We start from the raw sequence: 23,345 nt of genomic DNA, 5'->3' as shown, positions 1-23,345 counted from the left end.
GCATAATCTAGATGCAAGTCATTTTTCACTTAGCTAAAGACAAGAGGCACTCCAGCAGTATTACAGTGGTGGTAAACACGGCTAAATTAACATAAAATCCCTTGAGGGTTAAATCTGTCCTATCCACATACTTCACCTACGTGAATGCAATTCCTCCTCCCTCCCCAGGTCCCCTAGTTCTACAGCAAATCCATGCCCAAGCACTCATCTTCATATTCACCGCAGCTTCTGAGGAGAGTAAATTTTTGTAAAGTTTGTGTTCTTTCAGCAAAATGACATTTGCCAGCAAGTTCACACTGACATCAGAGCTTCAAAATGCTGCCACCTTCTGTGGAAAACTGGAAGTTTACTCATATTCTTCTATCCCATCAATTAAGTTTTTCCAAGTTTTGGAATTTAATGCTTTATAAGAATGCCTGTTTCTTTATTACTTCCCTGAGGTACAGCAAATCACCATTCCATGGAAGGATGTGAGAAAATCTAGCTTTACTTGGTTCATGTTCCTAAGAAAGAGGGACGCGAAAACATTGTGTTACATTTACAAAGTTAAGATGACATAAAGAAATGCTTTTATCAGCCTCCAGGAAATTTGCAGACAACTCAGTGATTAAAGTATCCTTCATTTGGAAAGTATTCTGCAGGTTACTGTAGGAAAGCAGGAGACCACATGTTGCTGTCTTCATTGTAAAGTCACAGCAGATTATCATGCATTAAAGAAGAGCTTGCTATAGCAAGCTTTCCTCCTATCAGCTTTTTCAAAAACTGCAGCTGCTGAAAATTTCAATTTGTCTAGGACAAAATGTGCTTCAATTAAGTGTGTCCACAAAGAAGACTTATAAAAGAAGGCAGTTAATAAAGAGACAAAAAAAAATTTACAGGCAGAACAAAATATCTTCCAGGTAATTGGCTCTTCATATAAAAATGTTTACACTATTTAGCAACTTGACTGCAATTTCCAACAATTAATCCCATAAATGTAATAGCTATAGAAATTAATAAAATGTTTGGAGGATTATTAAAAAGGCCTAAAAAGTTTATTATAAAAAATCAAAACAACTACTTTTTAAATACTTCAAACATTAACAACAGCGTATTTGCAGAACTTCTATGCTGTGTGGCTTCCAAGTACTAAAATACTGGTGCGGTCTCTGTCTGTTAGATCAGCAAACTGTAACCAGAAAACCGCTCAGGAAATCAGAAATCTCTGGGAGAAACTCTGTCACATGCTGCCATTCAAAAACTTTACTTCTAACACCTTTCACAGTCATTTATTGGCTGGCTAATGCCAAGGTTCATTACACTGTTCTCCAGTCGTTCTGACGTAGCGATGAATACAAATCACCATGTAAATTTACACTCAAATAAACTGAGACTGTGCCTATGTTAGCAAGTAGAACATACCAACAGGACTGAATATGCACAGCAAAGCTGCTTAGTGTTGAGATCCCGACACACGCACCATATGCATTTCCAGTAGGATGCACTTCAGGTTAGCCCTAGCCTTGTAATATGGATGGAGTGCACTACGTACACAGGAGGGATCTCTACATTGGTATTTGAGTTAGGATCAGCAGCGCACTTTTGAAGGAAACTTTCTGATCGTTCCCACTTGTCATGCAGGGTCTTTGCGTGTGCATAATGGATTCCTTTTGAAGGAAAACAAACTCACAGATACATCCTCAGAACACACCCAGCGTGTTCCAACCCTATCGGTCACTGCATCCGCAGGACTAGGCTAAAGCTGGTTGGAACTGGAACATCAGTGGTGTGATGTCAAATCCTCAGCTCCCCTTCTTTCACTCATAACTCCTCTTATTACTTGCCAATGTAGACATAGTCTCAGACGTGGAAATATCCTGAGGCAATGAAGCCTCAACGCAAGGTTAGATGAGGTACAAATCCATTACCCAGTATAGTAAAGAGTAAAATATCCCAGATAATAGAAAAAAAAAATCACAAATACATGGTTATGCTATAGAATGAGTTGTGAAACTGTGCTAGTTTTGTGTAGCAGGGATGGCTACAGTGGCAGCTTCTGTGAGAAGCTGCTACAAGTTTCCCCTTTGTTCAGGGGACTCAGCCAGGTCTACAGCAGACCTGCCGGTGGCCAGGGCCGAGCCAATTGGTGACAGAATGTTCAGTGATACGCCTCTGTGATAACACATTTAAGAAGGGGAAAAATAAAGAGGAAGAAAAAGGGGCAGAGAGGGGAAGGTGCAAGCCTCTTAGGCCTTGGGGCCCTCACCCTCTGGCCTCCCACTGGGCAGTGGTCTGGGCCTGACTCAGCCTGGCCTGGCTGCAGAAACTAAAGAGGGGAAATGCGAAGAGAACAAGAGAGGCATCTAACTGAGCCTGATTATGAAGAATTTTTTGTGAAGGAACAGCTGCAGACACCAAGGTCAGTGAATGAGGGGGAGGAGTAATGCTGCTCCTGATAAGATTTCCCTGCAGCCCATGGTGGGGCTGGCTGTCCCCCTGCAGCCCATGGAGGTCCACGGAGAAGCAGAGATCCACCTGCAGCCCGTGGAAGACCCCACGCCAGGGCGGATGGATGCTTAAAGGAGGCTGTGGCCCGTGGAGGGCCCATGCTGGGGCAGACAGTTCTTAAGGAACTGCACCCCAGAGAAAAATGATCCGCACCAGGAGCAGTTCAAAAAGGACTGTAGCCCGTGGGAGGGACCCCACACTGGAGCAGGAGAGCAATGTGAGGAGTTCTTCCCCCGAGGAGGAAGGAGAGGCAAAAAATATCGTGTGGTGAACTGACCGTAACCCCCACTCCCTCTTCCCCCCTGTGCCATGAGGGGAAGGAGGTAGAGAAAACTTAAAATGAAGTTAAGCCCAGGAAGAGGGAGGGGTGGAGGGAAGTTGTTTTTGTTCTCTCTCTCACTGTCCTGCTCTCTCATTATCCTTATTTATCATTGTCATAGACCTGCTTTGGTTTTATTATTATTAATTAAATTGAAATAGTTTTCCCCAAGTCCAGCCTGTTTTGCCTGTAACTTGAATGGTGTCTCCTTGCCCTTATTTCAAATCTCAAGGTTTTTTTTTTTTATATTATCTCTCCTCCATTCCCTCAGAGGGTGGCAAAAGTGAGCAAGAGGCTGTGTAGCTTGGTCCATAGTGAGGCTAAACTACAACAGAAATGGAGTGCAGAATGCAACTTTTAAACCAGCTAGTCAGCATCTGCAGGCTTACTACCAAACTTGGGAAAACCTCACTGTACTTGAACACGCAGTTCACAAGTGAACTCACTGCTCTGGAGAAGCAGATCCTGCACAGGACCAGCACACATCCAGCAAGCCTCTTTAGTCTCTGAGACACAGATGAGCATCTGTCTTGCTTTTACACTCAAGCAACACACACTGGCACAGTGCTGCACCTGCGTTAAGGAGACCGACTGCTGTCTGTGCACCTAAAACAAAGTTGATCAGCAGGAAATGCCCAGTAACCCCAAAATCTACTTTTGTATCTTCAGAGAAGTTTCCAAAGGTGGTGTGAGGGCAGAGACCGCTTCCAGAACAGCACCAAACCTATCTTTAGAAGGATTTCCAAATGTATTTGTGAGAGGTCGCCCACAAACACTTAAGAAATGCTGCTGCAACCACATACTGCTGTAACACCACCACTACTGGGAAGCGTGGGACTGGGGAAGATTTTTCGCTTTGCAGTCACGGGGTGTCACTGCCACACTGCGGGCTGTCACGACAGTCACTTCAGCAGCACTGGCCTGTCAGCACGCAGTGCTGCTTTCCCCCTCGGCTTTTTGGCAGGCGAGGAGCCTAACGGCAGAGGATAGGGCTTTACACCCAACCCGGACCCGGGCCGGTGTGAGCTGTCCGAGCCGCTGGGATTAACGCTGCCATGCCGGACGGGAGGAGGGGCAGTGCCGGGCACCAGCTGAGGTGGTGGGGTCAGATCTCTCCCCCCACGGACAGCGGGTCCCACCGCGAAGCCGGGTCCGGCAAAGAGGCCCTGAAAGCGACTGCTCGCAGCCCTCCCCTCACGCAACCCAATACGGCTCCGGCGCCCGCTGCGCAGGCGCACACAGCTGACAACCACCCCCGCGGACACCCGGTACCCGCCGGAAGTGTCTCGTCTCCGACGGCAGGGGGCGGATCGAGCGGTGGAGGGGGCGGGGCTCCCGCGGTGCCCGGATGTGAGCGGGGCCGGGGCCGGCCGCTTCGCCGGGCGAGAGGAAGGGGGCGCGAGTCGCGCTGACCTCGACGCCGCCGCAGCCGCCTGCGCGCGCCCCGCTCGCCTACCCGTCTCGGCCCCCCGCGCGCGCGCGCGAGCGCGCTCCCTCCCCGCCCCCTCCCGTCCCCGTCGCGCGCCTCCGCTCCGCCCCCTCCTCCCCCCACCCCCCCCACCCCGTTTCGCAGCTGGCGAGGAGGGCGGCTCGCGCTGCCGGCGCGTCGCTGACACTCGCGCGAGGTAAGCGGCTGCCTCGCGCTGGAGGCGGGGGGGGGAGGGGGGCGGTAGAAATGAGGAAGTTTGCACCCCCCGCCCCATGTGCCAACGGCTCCCGTCGGCTTTTCACCCCCCTGGCTCCGTGGCCAGTTGCCCGTCCTGGCGCGGAGAGGTGCCGACTGCCCCCGCCTCGGGGCCGAAAGGCCGGCGTCTCCTCCTCGGGCCTGCCTCGCCCGGCTCGGGCCTGCCTCCGGCCGCCGCCGCTTGTCTCCGCGATCGCGGTGGGAGTGAGCGGGCGATACCCACTCGCGAGTGGGAGCTGGAGGGAGAGCGGGTCGCGCCCTGCCGTGTGCAGGTTCTTCTCCGCAGCCTCCGCTTTGCCCCTCGGTGGCGCTTGCCTTGGCCTGAGAAGCGCTTGGCCGGGTTTGGGGGCTCCCCGCCAGGCCCTGCTCCAGAAGGGCTGTCACGGCGGGGCGCCGAGGCGGATGACACTGGGCCACGCTCGGAGGCCTTCCCTTTTCTTCCTTCCTCTTGAGTCCCGTTGTAGGGGTCTCCGCCGGGAGCGGGTTCTCAACCTCGCGTGAAGGCGGCGAGGTTCTGTCGTGGCAGTCAGCGAGGGAGGCCCGTGTGTGGGACCCCCGCACCCTGTCAGGCAGCTGGGCCCCCAGCCTCTGCCGAGACCAAGGGCTCGCCCCTGTTTTAAGGACTTGAGGGTGTGGGAGTTCCGTCTTTCTTGTTTTTCATCTACTTCTTGCACCAAAACCTATGGTTGCTATGTAGTTTTTTCTTGTACTTCTGTGTCTTCCTTTCTTTCCATAGTCTGGCTTTTACTGGAGGGGACTTCCTCAGGGCAGAAACTGCCAGTTCTTGAAGGTCTGGAAAAGTCCTTGCTCTGCTGTGCAAAGTATTAGTAGGGAAGAAATGACTATTAAAGAGCTAGTTCTCTTTGTGGGAGGAGAGTGTATTTGTCAGTGCCCTGAGAAGCAATACTGCTGAGGGAAGGATTGTATTTTCGGCTTTGTACTTGGAACTCCTTCTTGAGTATGCCATGTCATATAGCTGAGAGTGACAGTGATGTCTATGTAAGTCTGGAAAAAAACCCCAAGGAAGTCTAGGTGTAGACAGTATGTATACATGGTGCTCCCAAATTCTGAGAATCAATGGTGTGCTCTAAACTGAGAGAATACAAGACTGAAGACTTACTCAGTAATTACAACTGTTATTTTCAGTGTGCATGGCTGTACTGTGGCTCTGAAAGATAATCTTTGACTAATGGAAACCTGCAGACTTGCTAAGTGTCACGGAGCTCATGAGCCATCAGAAGTAAGGCATACAATTTCTATTACCTGCACCTTAGGGAGAGACATAGCAATAGCACTATGAAAAGTGCTATTAGAGATTTTTTCCCTGGATATGTTCCTTATTTCTATCTCAAAGAAGCTGCATGACCAGCGACTCATATTTAAAGGAGAAAGTCAGAAGACAGCACTGGTGTCTGGAGTTAGAGCATTATCAGTCTTGCGTGGTTAGAAGTGTCTTCATAAAAGAGTAAAATGAAAATGGGGTTAAGGACAATTTGAAGTCTGAAAGAAAAGAAAAAGTACAGCTCTTTACTTTTTCCTTTTGGATAATGGATACTTATTAAAAGGAGTAAGTATCTTTCAGACTGTTAGAGAAAGACATGTGCTTGTCAATACTGAAAAGCTTACAGTAGTTGTAATGAAATTAAAATATCTAGTCTGTGTTATGCAACTGGTAACTTAAATATTCTGTTTGACCTTAAAATCTGTCAAATTTAACATCAGATAAGGTTTGCAAAGCAGTATGGTTTTGTTACAGAAATATTTCTTTGACGGTCTGTCAATGGCAAAAAATAATAGATAATTCTTGACTGAAAAAGGTGATATCAAGTTCTGAGCACTGAGTCTTCCAGTAAAGTTAATTTTAAAAAGCTATTAGTGAAACTTTGTTGAACAATTATTACTTACGCCATAATACAAAAACCAGTGTCTTTTGAAAAAGACAACTGTAAAGTTTCAGAAGCCACAAATAGATGTGAAAGTATGATCAACCCAGTCTGTGAAGGCCTTTTACTGAGGATCTCTGCTAGTTTTCTCAGTCTTGTGCAGATTAACTTCTGCATCGTTAACATAATTTCAGTACTCATGAAGACATCATCTTTAACTACCCAAGGCAAGTGTCTCAAATAGTGCTACTTTCTAGGCTTTCTGTCTCTTTTGGTAGGTTAAGTCATATTAGAAGGAACGGTTACAGGCAGTTGCTGATGTCTACGAGGTTCCATAATAGCAGCCACAAAACTTAGTAGATTCTGATGTATTTATTCACTGTTGCTGTGAGGCACAGCATTAACAACAAGCCCACTTTTTTTGAGGGCTGTGAAAGAGAGCAGCATACTCTTTTCTGGAAAAAAGTGAAAGGCTGAGAAACTTCCTTTCAAATGGTGCTATATCAGCCACCTTTCAAAAGGTAAAAGGGTAATGCTTAAGAGCACAAAATGCAAAAAATTGTTGGATATGGAGAGAAAAATGTGTAATTTTTTTAAATGATTATCAAAGAAACTTTAAAGCTAAGCATTGTTTTAAGGAATAGAAGAGGGTGGGAGTGCCAAATTCAGAGTCTGAGAAGGAAATTAATAAAGTGCTTACTGGATGAACATTTTATATTTTCATAGGTGGCATGAAACATCCTGTTCAGAAGCATACGCGTAAGGAATGCTCTTGGCACACCTTGATAAGTTACGTTGGCCTAAACATCGATTGCCTCTTGTAAAAACCTGTAAGTAAAATAAATGTAATTTGATTTGAGGTTGCTTTGATGATTTACTTTCTGATCACAGTTAGTATGATCTGCCTCTAAAAGGAAAAGTGAATATCAGTTACCTTATTTTGTAAAATGGGCAAATCTTCAGTTTTATTAACTAAACTGTAACAACAGTTGACAAAGACTCTAAAAACTGCTTCAATTATTTTATTTTACAGAAATGGCAGCTCAGAAAAGGAAATCTATGTTAGTAGAGCCTTCTGCTAAACGTCCAAAGCTGGACAAGAGCAGCAAACTCTCATCAGCGAAGAAGGAAAAAGAGGTGTCAGATACAAAACATGTCTCAAGTAAATCAAAGCCGAATCAATGTGCAGTGCAGGAGAAAACTGTACTCAAAACCTCTGTCAAATCAAGCAGGTCAGTGACAAAAAAATAAGTAGTTGGTCTAGGTTATGTTCCTAGACTAAATTAATGCAGAAACAATCTAAACAGAATAAATTTGAGTTAAAGATACAGCTGAATATTTAAATAGTACTAATGGGAAGATCAGCCTTAAATCATTAAGTATATCTGCTACATGATCTTTCTCTGGAACCGTGTTAGTTTCTTGAAATCCAGAAAGACTTCCTCCAAAAAAGTTTCTGAAGCAAAGATAAATCTAATACTATATCTATATCTATGTGAACTAATACTTCATATGAAAGCCGCAAGTGTCAACAATTAAAAACTGCTAGAGATGTTAAAAAGCATTCATCTGGGGTTCATAGTTCTGTCTTGTCATCCATAAAAACATTAAGTACTACACTTAAGAGTAACCAGGTGGAAGTGAAGTCTTTTTAGAATGATGCTAGAGAAAATTCTTCTAAAAGTATTGAGGGTGTAAGATCTAGTGGGTTTTTTTTTAAAAAAAAAAAAAAAAAAGGCAGAGGTTAGTAGGAATGAGAAGTCTTGTCACAAATTTTACTTTCTGGATGCTGAAAAAATAATTGTTTTAATCTTTCAGTGACAACACCAATGAGCCTGAACTAGGAATGCGCATGACTACAAGATCATCAAGATTCAACTTGAATAATAAAACAACACCTGACAAAAACATCCAACAGCAGCCTAAATCTACAAAAAATAAGGATGTATGCCAGAAAAAATCTGTGCAAGAAATTCCTAAGTCAAAATGCATAATTGCGCCAAATGAGCCAGTAATGAGGAGATCACAGAGACTGCAGCAGTTAACGCATGTACATGTACCAGCAAGATCCCTACGCAGCAGAGAAGTTAAAGAAGAAAAAGCTGTGGAAGTTAAACAAAGTAGCCAAGCAAAAAGACATGCTCACAGTGTTACAGTAAAAGTACTTAAATCTGCTGGAGAGAAAACAGAACAGAAAAACACCAAAAAAAAGCCAAACAGTACAAATGAGGATAAAGAAATACATGTGGAAGTGACTAGCTCTCTGAAAGAGAAAAAATGTAAAGCAGACAATAAAAAAGATAATTCCAGCAGCTTTCAACACAAACTTAAAGGGTCATCGTTATGTCCTGATGAGACTCTTGAGGAAGTTAAGAAAGACCAAATGGGCTCTGTATCTCCTATTCCTAGCAACACAAAGCAAGCTGAAAAAGATTCTCTTAAGCCCAATTCTAAGACAGTAACTACGGAAAAGCAACAAATGCATCAGAACATAAAAAACAGTACAAAGCCAAAAAAGATTTTGCAGCCCTCTGTAAGTGAATCAAATGTGGCTGATCAGCTAGAGAACGATTCGAAGTCCAAAAGGGTAAGCATCCTTGAACTCTGTGAAGAAATTGCAGGTGAGATTGAGTCAGATACAGTAGAGGTGAAAAAAGATTCCCCTAATGCTGAGTGTAGAAAAACAGAAGACAAGCATGCCGAACTACAGCTTCAACAAAGTGAAATGCTTACTCAGAAAGAACCCAGTCAAAGTACTCAATGCAAACGTTTTTTCCCTAGCAAAAAAGGAATGCCTGTCAAATGCACTCTGAATGGTAGAAATAACTCCTCAAACAAAAACTCTAAATGGACCAAAATTAAATTACTGAAAGCTAGTAACATGAAGCAAAGTAACTTAAATTCTGCAAATGCTCCCAAGCTTTCTTTATTGAAAGATTACCCTGAAATTTCAGAAGCAAGTCGAACGGCAACAGAAGCAGAGCTTTTGAAGGCGCAAGGCAAGCCGTCAATAACAGGACTCTCTGAGAATGAGAATGCAACTTGTGTGCAGGAGAAATCAGATCCTTCATCTGAAAGAGCTGGAGCTAAAGAAGCGGCTTTAGAAATAAAACAACCAGCGAAGAGAGGTGCAGAAAATGGTTTGTTGCATAATTTGTCAAAACATTCATGTGAGCCAAGACCAGATGAGGTAAGTCATTTTAATTATGGTGTATGGTGGGAGGGCGTTCTAAATCTGTTCTGTTTCCTGAGAATGCCACGCTCAGAAAGTTTGTTTTAACAATGACTTTATTTGACAGTAATTTAAAGTTTTCAGATATACTAAAGATCCTTTACTGGTGTGTTGTCATAGACAGGATGATAGTAAACTGGAAAATGAACCTGTTCCACCCTTCTCAGTTCTGTAGTTAACTAACTGTTGATCGATAAAATTTCCTGCTGGAGCCAGAGGTTTTACAGGTTCATATGGAGACTTTTTGATGACATAAGCTTACCTAGCTGGTCTGTTCTGAAACGATGTATTAAAAGAAATGAGAGTGGGGCAAAAAATTTTCTCTGTCTGAATGAGCTTCTGTTAAAATTTAAGATTTTTGAGGACACAGGTGTTCTATAGGAGGTATTTTATAATCTTATGTATAAAATGAAAAATATTTTTTTCAAAATTAATACAACAAACTTCAATATGGACTAACTAATCGGTTGCATTTTGTTTGCTTAAAATAATGTAGGAATCAGAAAACTGGTGCTGTATTCAAGATGTTAATACTTAGTTAACTGAGTGATTTGTTAATAAGAGACATTAAATAGTTTGGGTTTTTTATTTAATGTTTTTTGTTTTGTTTAGACTTTTCAGTTACATTTGCAATCAAGTCCAGAAAGTTCTCCAGTAAAGTATATTACTGCTCCTAAACCACCAAAACAATTTAAAAAAGAACCCGGAGAAGGTGAACCTCAAGGTAACTGTTGACTATTAATTTTTTCTCTTCTTCTGGCCAGGTATATAGGAAGCATGTCTTCCTTTCAGAGGAACGTTTCACAGAATTATGTACGGTTGGTGCAGAACTAAACTGCTGCAATTGGAACTGTTCACCAGGGTTTTCATATTTCTTTGTGTATCAGACCCATGGCCACTTCAGTAGAAGTGAATGTCCTTTTATCTCTGGACTGTGTAGTGGGAAAGAGGTGTCTGTTTTTCTACCCAACTCTGCTTTTAGTGTGTCTTTGTGCTTTATACGTTAATACTTTAATGCTTAAACGTGCTCATTTGAGTAAAAGTGAAGTAATAACTTCTAAAACAAACAAACAGAAAAAAACCCAGCCACTTGATCATGACTGAATTATTGTGTAATCACTCTCCTGTCTTTATTACATAGCCTTTGTTTATCAGCCTGTGAATGTAGTTCATCAAACCTTATGAGTGCAATATGAATATTTTGATTCAAGTACATTTGACTAAGAAATATTATCAATGGATCACTAACATATTTCTTCATTAACTTCTTGATATTTCATCCTTTTGCTTTTGGTTTTTTGATTTGTTGGGGTTTTTGTTTTGATTTCAATTTTTGGTGTGGTGGGTTTTGATGTGTTGGTTTTTTTTGTGTTGTTTTGTTGGGGTTTTTTTTGATCTGCACCTGATTTTGGGTGCACAGTTTAACTATGTAGCTTTACTGAATAGTTTTGTTTCCTGTCATTGTACAGTATTTTTGAAGGGCAAAATATTGTAATGGTACTGTTGGAGAATATAAAATACTTTTTTCTTTCTTTTGCAATTCTTGATTGTTTCTTTTCCTTAAGTGTTATAGGGCACACCTTAGATGGGGGCATACTATACATTTATGATTCTAATACTATACATAGAGCTATTTATATGGATGTTAGTATAAAGAGATTTAAACTCTTATGTAGTTTCACTACTGACCTTGTTTAGCTTTTGCCAAACTGCTCTGCAGAACTACTGTGGAAATGTTGAAGAATTTTTTTTAAGTATATGTGGAGGAACATCTGAATACTGCCTCAAAGTTCCATCTTTTTTTATTGGCTGTGTCTAATTGCAATATTATCTTAACTATGTTTTTGCAAGTCACTGTTTGTGTAGCTTAAATTTCCTTTGCAGCTAAAGACTTTATAATGAAGTTGTAATCTCTGATTAATTGTAGGTTTGGCTCCCAAGCAGTTGACACATACTTCACTTACAAATCAAACTTCTGAAACTGAGAACAGGTATTGTATTTCATATATTATGAAATTACTGTAACCTTCCATAGAGTTATGAGAGGTTTTGTTATAAGACTAACTGTTCAGTTGTCTCCCAGCCTCAACTTTCAGTTTCAATTAAGTGACTTATCCTTTATAAAAACAGATGGTTTTATTTTGTTAAGAAAACTATTAAGCTAGATCTTTGTAACTGCACATTTATTTTAAAAAGTAGATTTTAACAGAGTTGGGAAAACATTTCTAATGGTGTCTTCCTCAAATCAGGTAATAACAAAATAGTATGGAAAGGGTTTACCACGTGACTTTCACTTACTGAATTATTTCACTTACTTGTGGAAAACTATTCTAATCCTTAAATTATGGGATTTTTGTATGTATGAAATCTTTTTAGGTGGGGAAGAAGGGATTTAATTTGGGATTGTTTTGTGATTGCTGTGAATTGAAGGTGTCAGCTGCCATACAAAAAATGATTCTTGTTCTTACTATGAACTAAATTGATCTTACTACTAACAGTTCAAGTTTTTATTTTATCCTTGATTATGCTGACTGTTGTAGTTTTTGAACAATTCTGACTTAGTCTCTGGTTTTAGCCAATTACAAGCTGAAGACAATAATTTCTTCATACCTGATAACTTGAACAGCAACATAGTTGGCACAGTGGTTAGTATATTGATACAGTTTTCTGTGTTCATAATGGAGACAAGAAGAAATGATTCACTTCATTTTCAGTACATCTGACTGAGGCCAGATTAACAGTTCTGACTAACCAGCCCTTTTGTACATGTTGAAAAACTGTACTATTACGGAATTTCAAAGAAGATGGGTGGTAAGGTAGATGTGAATCTAGTTAAATTAATATTTTTAGATTTGTCAATAAATATTACAATAACTTTGATTTTTCATATTTTTATTCTCAACTGCCAAGTGGGTTTATGATGTCTACGCAAATCTCTTAACTTTATTAGCTGAACAAGCCCATATTGCTTTACTGTTATTTGGATGTGCATTTTTCTTGCGAGAGCTTTCTTACCCTGCTTTCCATACGCTAGCAGAGATTTGAGCCGTGATTCTTTCTGTAGTGCTCCTGCGGATCTACAGTGTAGCTTTCTTTAGGGCTTTGTTAGTAAAGGTTGCAGTGGGAAAAGGCAAACCTTAAAGTAGCTACTTAATGCAAATTTTATAGCACATGACAGGAATAAAAAAATAGTTCTGTTTTAGCACAAAAATTGTTATTTTAAAAATGTCTGGCAAGAGTTTTTGGTTTTTTAAAAAGCTCACTGAATAAACCTGCTACATTGCCTACAGCAGCTACTACGATTAAGTGTTTGGCCCCATATCCTTAGTTTGCTTAGAAACAGAAAATATGTAAGTACGTAGTGGAAGTACGAGTATTTTTGTGTATGTTTTCCTTTGGTGATCTCCACAAGTTTTATCCAAACTTGGAATTAATGTTCTTTTTCCCCTGAATGTAGTAGCAAGTTCATAGAATGACTTTGCTAGTGATGTATTTTAGTCCTTTCCAGTGTTTCTTTCAATAGTGATTAGGGGAAACTGAAACTGAGTGAGAGAGATTCCAGTGATACCCATCCATTTATTCCTCAGGTCCTCTTCTCCCTCCCTTCACTACTAGCCATTAGAAGATAAAGTTTGAATTGAATTTCAGAGATTTGACATCTGTTTTATATTGCCCACTTATATTTGTGGGAATATTTACATGGTCTGCTTTAGCAGCCTGACCTCTGATGCCTAAAACTAGAAACCTAACCCTTATGTAGGAAATACATAGCATAAGGCACTGTCAGTCATGCTCTGAAAATGCCTCAGTTAAATGCTTGTGCTAATGGTTGTGACTAACCTACCCCACTTGAGTATAAATTTAATTTTTCTTTTTTACATTAAAAAATCTTGTAATTAGGCTAGTAACAAACTGTATTTTTTGGGTAATCCTTTATTTTTCCATTTGAATTACAAATTAAAATATATAAGACTGTGTTTTGGGTAATTAACTTGAATTTGCATCTCATTAAAGTTTAGTTACACTAACCACAATGACTTTCAGTATCTAGGATGGTGTGTATAAGCACTCCCTTTTTTACCATGAAATATATTTATATTTCAAGGGTTCCATTGTCAAATCCTCCATTAGCATCAAAATGCAGTAACTCCCTACTGTCTGAGGAACATATTCAGAAGCTAAAAGAAGCAGGAAAAGATGATGATAAGCAGCTGATCATAGTAAGTAATACCCTTTTAATAAGGCTTATAGCTTCTCAAAGAAATTACTTTTGAATTTGCAGTGCTGTGTTTTTATGAACTTGTCTAAAAATCATTGCTTATGCGTACTACTATTACCACTGTAAATTATTTGTGAAAGTAGACCTTGTACTAGATTGTCATTCAGTGTTGATGGAAAAATGGTGGCAGACAGACTTAACGTTTAAAGCTGATTCTTGTTAAAACAAATTTCTGCATTTTTTAAATAGAATGGCTATTCAGTAAAAATATGGTGGTTTTAGGGACAATGAATTTGCCTTTACTTATGTGCAAAATCTCAGTTTCTTAAAATATCCGAATTCTAGGGGGAGATGCATCTGGCAGATTCTGTGCAAAATTAATATCAACAGATTTATTCCTGCATCACTCGAATGTCCATTGTTCTGAGACAAACTTAAAGATTTTCCTGGGGGTGCACGCATTTTCACCATAGTATTTATGCGGCAATACTAGTTTCTTTATTTGTTCTTACCTTTTTTGCTATTAGCTACCAAAGGTGCATACCTCTCTCAAAACATGAAAATGCAAAATGAAAAAGAAGAGAGTGACACACAGTTGTTTTTCCGTCTTGTAGAATCACACAACTTGATAGTGAAAAAGTTTTTGGTTGTGTTTCGTTTTGTGTTTTGTCGTGTGTTTTCATAATCCACACATCAGATAATCCTTGAGAAATGAAAGGCTGGAGCTGGGGGAAGCTACAGAGGGAGAGGCACCCAGGCCATTAGGAAAGAGGACTCTGTAGTAAGCTCTCACATATATAGCTGGTGGTTTTGCTAAATTGCCATTTTTTTCATGTAATACATACATTACACACATGAAAATATTAACTAAGTAGAACCAAGTGAATTCTGAACACTCTTTTATAGCCATACTGAAGTATTTTAAAATCAGAGCTTCTGACAACTAAGTTGATAAACGTATCCTTGATTTGACTAAAGTGATACAAAGCTCAACATGAGCAGGCGATGCGCCCTTGCGGCCCAGAAGGCCAACTACATCCCGGGCTGCATCAAGAGGAGCGTGGCCAGCAGGTCGAGGGAGGTGATTCTCCCCCTCTACTCTGCTCTGGTGAGACCCCACCTGGAGTACTGCATCCAGCTCTGGAGCCCCCAGCATAAGAACGACATGGACCAGTTAGAAAGAGTCCAGAGGAGGGCCACGAAGATGATCAGAGGGCTGGAGCACCTCTCTTATGAGGACAGGCTGAGAGAGTTGGGGCTGTTCAGCCTGCAGAAGAGGAGGCTCCGGGGAGACCTGATAGCGGCCTTCCAGTACCTAAAGGGGGCCTACAGGAAAGACGAGGAGAGACTCTTCAGTAGGGCCTGTTGTGACAGGACAAGGGGTAATGATTTCAAAATAGAGGGAGGTAGATTTAGATTAGATATTAGGAAGAAATTTTTTACACTGAGGGTTGTAGAACACTGGCACCGGTTGCCCAGAAAGGTGGTGGATGCCCCGTCCCTGGAAACGTTCAAGGCCAGGTTGGACGAGGCTCTGAGCAACCTGATCTGGTTGAAGATGTCCCTGTTCCTTGCAGGGGGGTTGGACTAGTTACCTTTGAAGGTCCCTTCCAACCCTAACCATTCTATGACTCTGTGATTCTTTAAGTTTAGACACTTGAATGGCCCAGTCACAGGATGATAAACAAACAGTATCTGATGTTTAGGAAGTATTTCAACTGTTGCGTCTTTGAAACTCATTTTGCCAACAGAGTTAAAATGCGCGATTAAATATCGTAACTATATTAAAAGGACTATAAGAATATTCCTTTTCATTTCAGTAAAGCTAACTTAATTTTTGCTCATACAGTAATAGAACTTGACTGAAGAGTTGCTAGGATCTTTGACAAGAAGAAATACGTAACTTTCTGTGTAGCTACTGAGGAAAGGTTGTGTAACTCTCCTCTACAGTATTCATACAAAGAGATTTTTTTGTAACTTGTTGACTATGCTGGTAGTATTTTTGTTTTCAGTCCAAATTAGGACAGTAATATTTTTTTCCCTAGGTGTCCAACAGCAAAAGTTTAAAGTTATTTACCTAGCAAAATCTTAGAATATGAAGAATGGGTCATCAGTGAAGAACACTAGGGAAAATGGGAGAGACCTAGTTTCTTGTTTGTTGTGTATATTTCTGGAAAACGCAAGTGAGCGCTGAATTTAATTCTCAAATGTGAAAGTAAAAGCTTCATAATATCTAATGTATTTCATCACTTCCTACAAATCTAATTCACTTCGATATCATTGAGTTCAGAGTAGGCATTTTATTGTGTTGGAAGGGCATTTTGGTAATGCCTGTAATTCACTTTACCATGAAAGTATTAGGTAAGGTACTGCTCTGTTACTCTTTTACCTGGGGGAAAACTGCTTTTAGCATTGTCAAAACATATAGAGGAACCTAAATATTTGTTAAGCCATTTTGTAAAATACTACCCTTGACATTAGTTACTGTGGAGAAGGGAAATGGTTATGTTTAGAGTAGCTTGTGGTGGCATCTGGAGGGAAAAAAAAATTGTTAAATTGACTTCTAAAGTAGCAGACTTTTCTTGTACAGGTACTCAAAAGATTGCAGATTAAATGCATGTGATAAAATAAGGTACATTTGGTAATTAATAATTTTGTTTGCAAAACCATGGTGAATTTCTTAAATGTGGATTATGAATGGTTGGACTTGTTTTTCTTTTTGTTTGTTTCTTTGGGTTTTTTTTTGTTTTGGGGTTTTTTTTTTAGTATTTTCAGAGACATTTATGTACTTCTGTAATGCTCTCTGAGAACAGAGACAAGATTAATTGGGTTTAATGCCGGTCAGGCTGAAATTTCTCCTACACAGAGAGCAGTCTTACTACACACAGTCAACCCACTTAAATTAGCATTTATAGTGTCTGTAAAAAATTTTATAGTCAATAGCTGGAAGTAATTTTTATTTCAAGTTTCTGGCATGTTACATTAAGAGAAGCAGTTTCATTATTCTTCTTTACGTTGAGCAAAGTTGGGAAGCCGTGCTTTTATTATTAGCAAGGAACATTTAACTTGCACTTTGTTACACTTCTTTAAAAAAAAAAAATGCTTGAAAGGTGCAATTTTGGGCTCTCTATGAGATCTGATTCTTTTGGAGAAAGAAGCCAGTTTGTCTTAATGTATATACAGAATCCTTTTTTTTCTTTTTGTAATCGAAGCAGAAAAGCTAGTTGGACTTAGTACTATCTTTGTTTTGCTGGTTTTTTGCTATTGAATTTTCCTAGTCTTTTGTATTTAAGTTTGACATCTGTCCTTTTAGTTATCTCTGCAGTATCTGAAGCTCAGAATCTGGGAAGTTACAATACTATCTGTGTATTGTAACCTTTTCATTTCCTGAGCTATATTTGGAGAGGTGTTACACTAAAACTACTCTGTTTTCCACAGTGTGCTTTATTTTTTTTTATATTTAATCCTTAAATATGTATCTTACCTTCCTTCTTCTCCCATATGATTGCTGTAATGAATAGATTTATTTCTATTCTTCTTAAATACAATCTTTAACAAGGTTTAAGGCTATTTGACTGTAACAGAAGTAAAATAATACAACCTCTGTTTGTAACATAAATATTTAGTAGCTGTATTTGCACCATTCTCTTTCTTCGTACACATCATGAAACATAAAATTATATTCATTTTCTAGAGGTACAACTAAGACAAAAGATTAGTTGTTTCTGTTTTCTTCAGTTTTGCTTGCTGTCATCCATCTTAAAAAGCAAGTATCTTCAGAGCATAGAACTTCAGCTGAAAACAACAAGGAATCTAGTGCTGTAACGAACATTGTAAAACACACTGACAGGAAACAATGATATCCAAAGTGATGTGCAAAGATTTATGTTCAGACTGAGGAGAATATGATTTTTTTTTCTAGAGAAAAGAAATTAAAGCTGAGGCTAAAAAATGTGTTATGTTCTGAATCTATGACTTGGGGTTTAGAGAAGTAGTCAGTTCTGAGCATTTGTGAACGGTACCTTCTTACACTTTATTTAAATGTTCAATTGGTAGGTTGACAGGTTATGTGAAGTTCCATATTGTAAGTTTTATAGAGTAATGCACTAAAATTGTTCTTTACTTTCCAAGTACTTTAATCTGACGTGCAAATATGAGAACTCGAATATGAAATCATCTGTTCCTTTAACATCTGAAATGGAAAGAAATACAAATGCGCAAAGCATATGTTTTCCATTTTGGTAAAATGAGATATGCTTTACATCCAAGACAAGGCAAGTCAGTTGTTTGCTTCTTGTAAAAATTCTACTTGCCTGCCAGATCTAGGACAAAATTTTGACCACAAGAATAGGAATTGATAAAAGCATTAATGCTGCAAAGGAATGTTGTAAATAATGACCTATGAGGTACAGGGATACTTCTTCCATTTTATGCCGCTAACGAGATGTGTTCCTTTGAAAATTAAGCTAGTTTTTTGAAAGTGATACTCATCAATTTTAAGAAAGAACATGTAAAAAGAATAAACAGTGAAAATAAATCACTGAAATCATAAAAAGATATTATAGAGTTACAGAGGCTTTTCTGCCTTTCTAGAGATCTGAGTTAATGCCTGGATGCAAGCAAACATGATTAAATGCAGATGATCTTCTTAAGTGTGAACCAATGCACATGTCAAGATTGCTTGATGGAAGATGCTTTCCATTATGAGGTTTGAATTGGTGCTATACGTGGAAGTCATGTGCATTCTAATTCAGTTTACACATTTGGATATCATACTTGATTTTTTCCTTACATATATTTTGGTTAAACTTGAACATAGTTCCCTGATTGAAATAGGTAATACATGAAAGAAATGTTTTGATATAAGCTGAAAACACAGTCCTCAGTGGAAAGAATGAGTATAAAAGTGATTTTTTTATGAGCCTGAAGAAAGTTGCATAGCTATCATTTAAAGTTGCTGTTTTCTTCCTTAAACTGGTATAGAGCAGCTGGCAATTTCTCTGAAGAATTGGAGAATGACTTTTGGGCAATCTTTTGTTGTTTACATTAGTTAAGTACTGTCTCTCTCCTTTCCTGTAATCCCAGTAAAAACAAGGCAGTGGTTACTGCATAAGTTACTGGGGAGGGAGTTTGGTAGTTGAGAGCAGTCACTCTTCCTTTCTGCCCACACAAATCTTACCCTTTGGGATATCTCTGCTCTTAGGGGGCCAGTAATGGCCATCCTTTTTTATTATCACTCCTTCCCATTTCTGCTTCACTGCAGCAGCCCAGCTTTGTCTAGCAAATTACCAGGTGGGTTGTGTTTGGTATCCTTTTCCCAAAGGTGAGAATGTTTTCTAAGGTCAGCTGAAGACCTGATAGACAAATTCAGGCACCAAGGCTACTAAAATTGTGTTATGGGTTAACCCTGGCAGGCAGCTAGGCACTGTGCAGTTGCTCGCTCACTCCCCCAAGTAGGATGGGGGAGAAATCTTGTTTAATAAGTAAAGCTAAAGCTGTGCGCACAAGCAAAGCAAACCAGAGAGTTCATTCACTGCTTCCCATCAGCTTGCAGGTGTTTAGCCATCTCCAGGAAAGCAGGATTTTGTCACGTGTAACAGCTGGGAATACAAATGCCATAACTCCAAACGTCCTCCCTGTCCTCCCCCTTTCCCCGAGCTTTTATTGCTTACCATGACATCTGTGTTATGGGATACTCCTCTGGCCAGTTGGGGTCAACTGTCCCAGCTGTGTCCCCTTCCAACTGCTTCTGCACCCCCAGCCTAGTCACTGGCACAACACTGTGAGAAAAAGAAAAGGCCTTGATGCTGTGTAAGCACTGTGCAGCAATAGCTAAAATATACCTGTGTTACCAACCCTGTTTTGGTCACAAATCTAAAACATAGCACCATAGCAGCTGCCAAGAGGGAAATTAACCTTATCCCAGCCAAAACCAGTAGACATTGGAACACCCTCTGTAACATTCTTGAAAAATGTTTTTATATGGGTTGAGAATGGATTAATTGTCCATTTTAAATATTGTGCAGATTTCTTTTTTTACTTTGTATTTTTTCATATTACTTTACCTGATGATGAGTGAGGATATAATTTCATGATGGATAATGACCCTATTTTCATTTTTCAAATATGTTATTTAAAATTAGATACATAAAGTTCTGAAAATTTCAAGTTGTTTTATGTCCTTTGGCTAAAATAGCTTTTCAGAAAGATGGGTACTGGTGATGGGGTGTTTTTTGGTTGGTTTTCTTCTTATTAAATTCCAGTTTTCATTTTGAAGTGAAACTTGTTTTTGACTTGGGTCATGTCTTCTGATCCTCCTGTTCAGCAAGGGGATCTACCCATCAGCTTAAATCTTGAATGCATTTTTCATTGAAATAGCATTCTTTGACCTTTTCATTTTCTGTGGAGAGCCCAAAAATCTTTGTGTTGTTCCTTCCTGCTCTTCTTGTATTTCCTTTCCAGCCTGCCTGTTTCTATGGCTGGGTTTGATTCTTTGTTCTGTGAAAAGACTAGAGGAAAAAATAATCTTCCTCTAACTAACACTAGGTAATCAAGAAGGAGGTGACCTAAACTGTGCTTGAAGAGAGAGGAAGAAAAAAAAAAAAAACCAAAAAAATGGGGCCCCTTTTCATCTCCTACACAGGCACCATATGCCTTTTTTGCTTGCAGGGGTCCTTATTCCACATATGGAGGATCAGCAGACATGCACCTTCTCAAAGAAGATATTGGTAAGACTTTTCTTTCTGTCTAACACAGAATTAAGAAACCCTTCTGGAGATTAAGGCAACATTGTTGTGATGTTCAGCTACAGTTAGCTTTGAAACAGTGGATCTCAAATATCCTATGTTTATATTAAAGACGTTTGCTTGAGGTGTCGAGAATAATTAATTGCCATCTACACGTGCAGAATTTGCTTAGGAAATAAAAATATCCTTGCTCTTTATTGTTACTGTTTAGAAAATTTGGTTTTAAATAGAGTAACACATTTTTCTGCCTGCAACCCTACATTTTCTTAAATACTGCTCTGAAAAACATTTATCTGAGAGTCAAACCTCTTAAATATTTTTCTAGTTGTAACAAGTTGACAGTTTATTCTTCAGTACCTGGTATCTGATGTTTGCTGAGAAGACTTCCACCCAACCCCACCCCCCCCCCATCTCAGTTTTAAGTTTTTATTTATTCTCCTGTGTGGTGAATAAGATGTTCTTGGGTTGGTTTTTTTTGTTTTTTTTTTTTTGTTTTTTTTTTTTAATTTGTTCCTTCCTCCCCATTAGGAAGGACTGGCAACCTTTAATGCAGTATTATTGTTTGGGAGCACTTTTTCCCTCTTGATGCATGCCCTTTCCACTTCTGCTTATGAAATGACATCAGGTTAAAAAAAGTCAGATTCTGTAGATGTTAAAGTACAAAAATGCATTCTTCATAATTCTTGACTTTATTTTGCATGTCCTGTTTTGTTTTTTTTTCATTGTTGTTGTAGTCTACATTTGATTTACAAAGCTGTTGTGTGTTTTGTTGTGTTTTTTTTTTTTTTTTATCTGAAGCATTATGTCCTGTGTTGTGGCTTTGAAACAGTACTTCAGTTACAGAAAAAGTCTCTTTACTACCCTCAGGATACTGTAAAGTATTTGCTGAGAAGTATAATCAGCATTTGTTTGGGCTACAGGGTTCAAAAGATTGCTTTAGATATTACAATGTGGTTTTTCTGATATTCACATAATAGCTTTTTACTATTAACCTCTGTATGTAGCCCACTGATACAACTGAATGCATGTAAGATAGTAATATCAGTGAAATCCTCAAAAAAACCAAACAAAAATTTCCCCCCAAACCTGCTGATGCCAGCAACATCCAAGAAAGTCAGACTATAAAATACAATATGGTATTATTATTCCAGGGAAATAATCTGTTCCTTGAGACATGCAAAACAGCCTATGTATTTATGTACTTAGAAGGCAAGAAGGGAATAAGCTAAGGAGCCTGACAACTTTGAGGATATCCTTGCCCCAATTTTTTAGTGACTTCCTACATAGCTAGGCTTTTTTTTTTTTTTTTTGGTAGTAAACTAGCAAGTATTTTAGCTTAAATACGTTTAACTTCTTGATCATTTGAAGAGAAATTGTTCCACGAGTCTTACTGCATTACTGATAAGTGCTAAGTATTTTAAGAGTTGCTTTATGTAGCTGATTTTCTAATTTACACGTTTGGGTTTTTTTAAAGTGTCAAAGCGTCCAAGCATCAAAGTAGACTTCCTCTTAACTTATCCTACCTTAGATATAGGCGATATGTTCTCCATCTTCAAGAGCGGAATTGCTAAGTTCAGTTCCATTGGTTTGTCTTAAGAGAATTGCCATATATCATCCTTCCTGCTGAACTGCCTTTTTTCGTCTTTCATGTATGCAGTATATTTTGGTGGCCAGATGGGTACTTTGTTTTGAACTATATTGCTGCTTTAAAGGAAGTCTGCAGGTAAAATAAAATGTGTTGGATTCAATTTTTCCACCTTTAGAAACTTCATCTTATTCTGACTCTGCAAATCTAACCTCAGGGTTCATCTTTCCTTTTTCCTTCAGCATATTAATGTACTTCTGTTTCTCCTTCTGTATACAGTAGGAATGTATAAACTGATGTACCATTAAAGCAATGACTTCTTGGATTCAGCTTCTTTCATTCAGCTGATTTCCATGTGTGTGCTCTTAAAGAGAAGTTCAATTCTGAATTTGCCTGGCCAGTTTTACCCTTCTTGGAAAAAAAAAGATACCTACATTTTAGATTTCACTAATGACTGCTTGAAATAAGTTGCTGTTGTATGGAGAACTGAGCTGTTGTCTAGCTCTTAGATGTACGTAAACGTATCTTTGAAGATGGAAGGAGTAAGAAGTGATTTGTAAACACTTTTGCTGTGTTGCAAAATGCTTTATTCTAAAGTAGGATTTACCACTTTGAGTATTTTGAGCTCTTAGAAAACAAAATTAAGTGCAGATGATCTGTTTTCTTGCAAATTGTGCACTTTTAATTTGTGCACACAGATCAATTTCCTTTAAAGAAAACACCCTCAACTCTTCTTTTGCTTCTATAGTATCCTATTTTAGAGTATAAAATAGCTTTTTGTTTCTCTATTATTTGTGATATACGTTAGAATAGATTAAAAGTTACATTTATTGCTGTTAACATAGACTCAATTTCCAAGTGTAGTTAAAGAAAAAAAGTGTATTTGAGCATTAAGCCATCAATTAAAACATGCCTTTTTGGCTAACTGGTATTCTTTTGCTCTGCACTTGATGTTTCACTCTTTATTAGGCGCTGACTGCTTAATCTGAGCATACTTCCAAATTAATAACATTGTTTTAATGAAAAAAAATAGCAAAGCAATAGGTACTCAGTAATGCCATTAATTTGATAATTTTTGGTTGTAGAGTAGGATGATAACCTAAAGGGCTGTGGGTAAAGTGGTATGATCTTCTGTTTGTATTGTAGCTGCTATCCAGTGTCTGAAAAATAAAAGTAATGAACCCCATGCA

General features: G+C 39.2%; 1 protein-coding gene across 5 annotated transcripts in view; it reads left to right on the top strand.

The window, feature by feature from the left end:
* Positions 1 to 4,308: 4,308 nt before the first annotated feature.
* Positions 4,309 to 23,345, top strand: part of ESCO1 (establishment of sister chromatid cohesion N-acetyltransferase 1) — a 35,840-nt gene continuing 16,803 nt past the window's right edge. For 3 of the 5 annotated variants that reach the window (XR_015257681.1, XR_015257680.1, XM_086740709.1), the window contains exons 1-7: positions 4,309 to 4,431; positions 7,100 to 7,203; positions 7,407 to 7,605; positions 8,192 to 9,563; positions 10,218 to 10,329; positions 11,533 to 11,596; positions 13,711 to 13,825. Coding sequence is in view for 3 of the 5 variants with exons in the window: in XM_086740709.1 (XP_086596835.1) it covers positions 7,409 to 7,605; positions 8,192 to 9,563; positions 10,218 to 10,329; positions 11,533 to 11,596; positions 13,711 to 13,825 (1,860 nt within the window). In the remaining 2 variants the exon portion in view is untranslated. Of the gene's footprint in view, positions 4,432 to 5,678; positions 5,731 to 5,779; positions 6,058 to 7,099; positions 7,204 to 7,406; positions 7,606 to 8,191; positions 9,564 to 10,217; positions 10,330 to 11,532; positions 11,597 to 13,710; positions 13,826 to 23,345 lie in introns of those variants that run through there. The other 2 variants (XM_086740710.1, XM_086740711.1) reach the window with 2 other exon arrangements.

The sequence above is a fragment of the Chlamydotis macqueenii genome, chromosome 2, assembly GCF_036417535.1.
Source record: "Chlamydotis macqueenii isolate bChlMac1 chromosome 2, bChlMac1.mat, whole genome shotgun sequence".
NCBI lineage: Eukaryota > Metazoa > Chordata > Aves > Otidiformes > Otididae > Chlamydotis > Chlamydotis macqueenii.
Note: the sequence above shows the minus strand (reverse complement) of the source record. Positions and strands in the feature narration are given on the sequence as shown.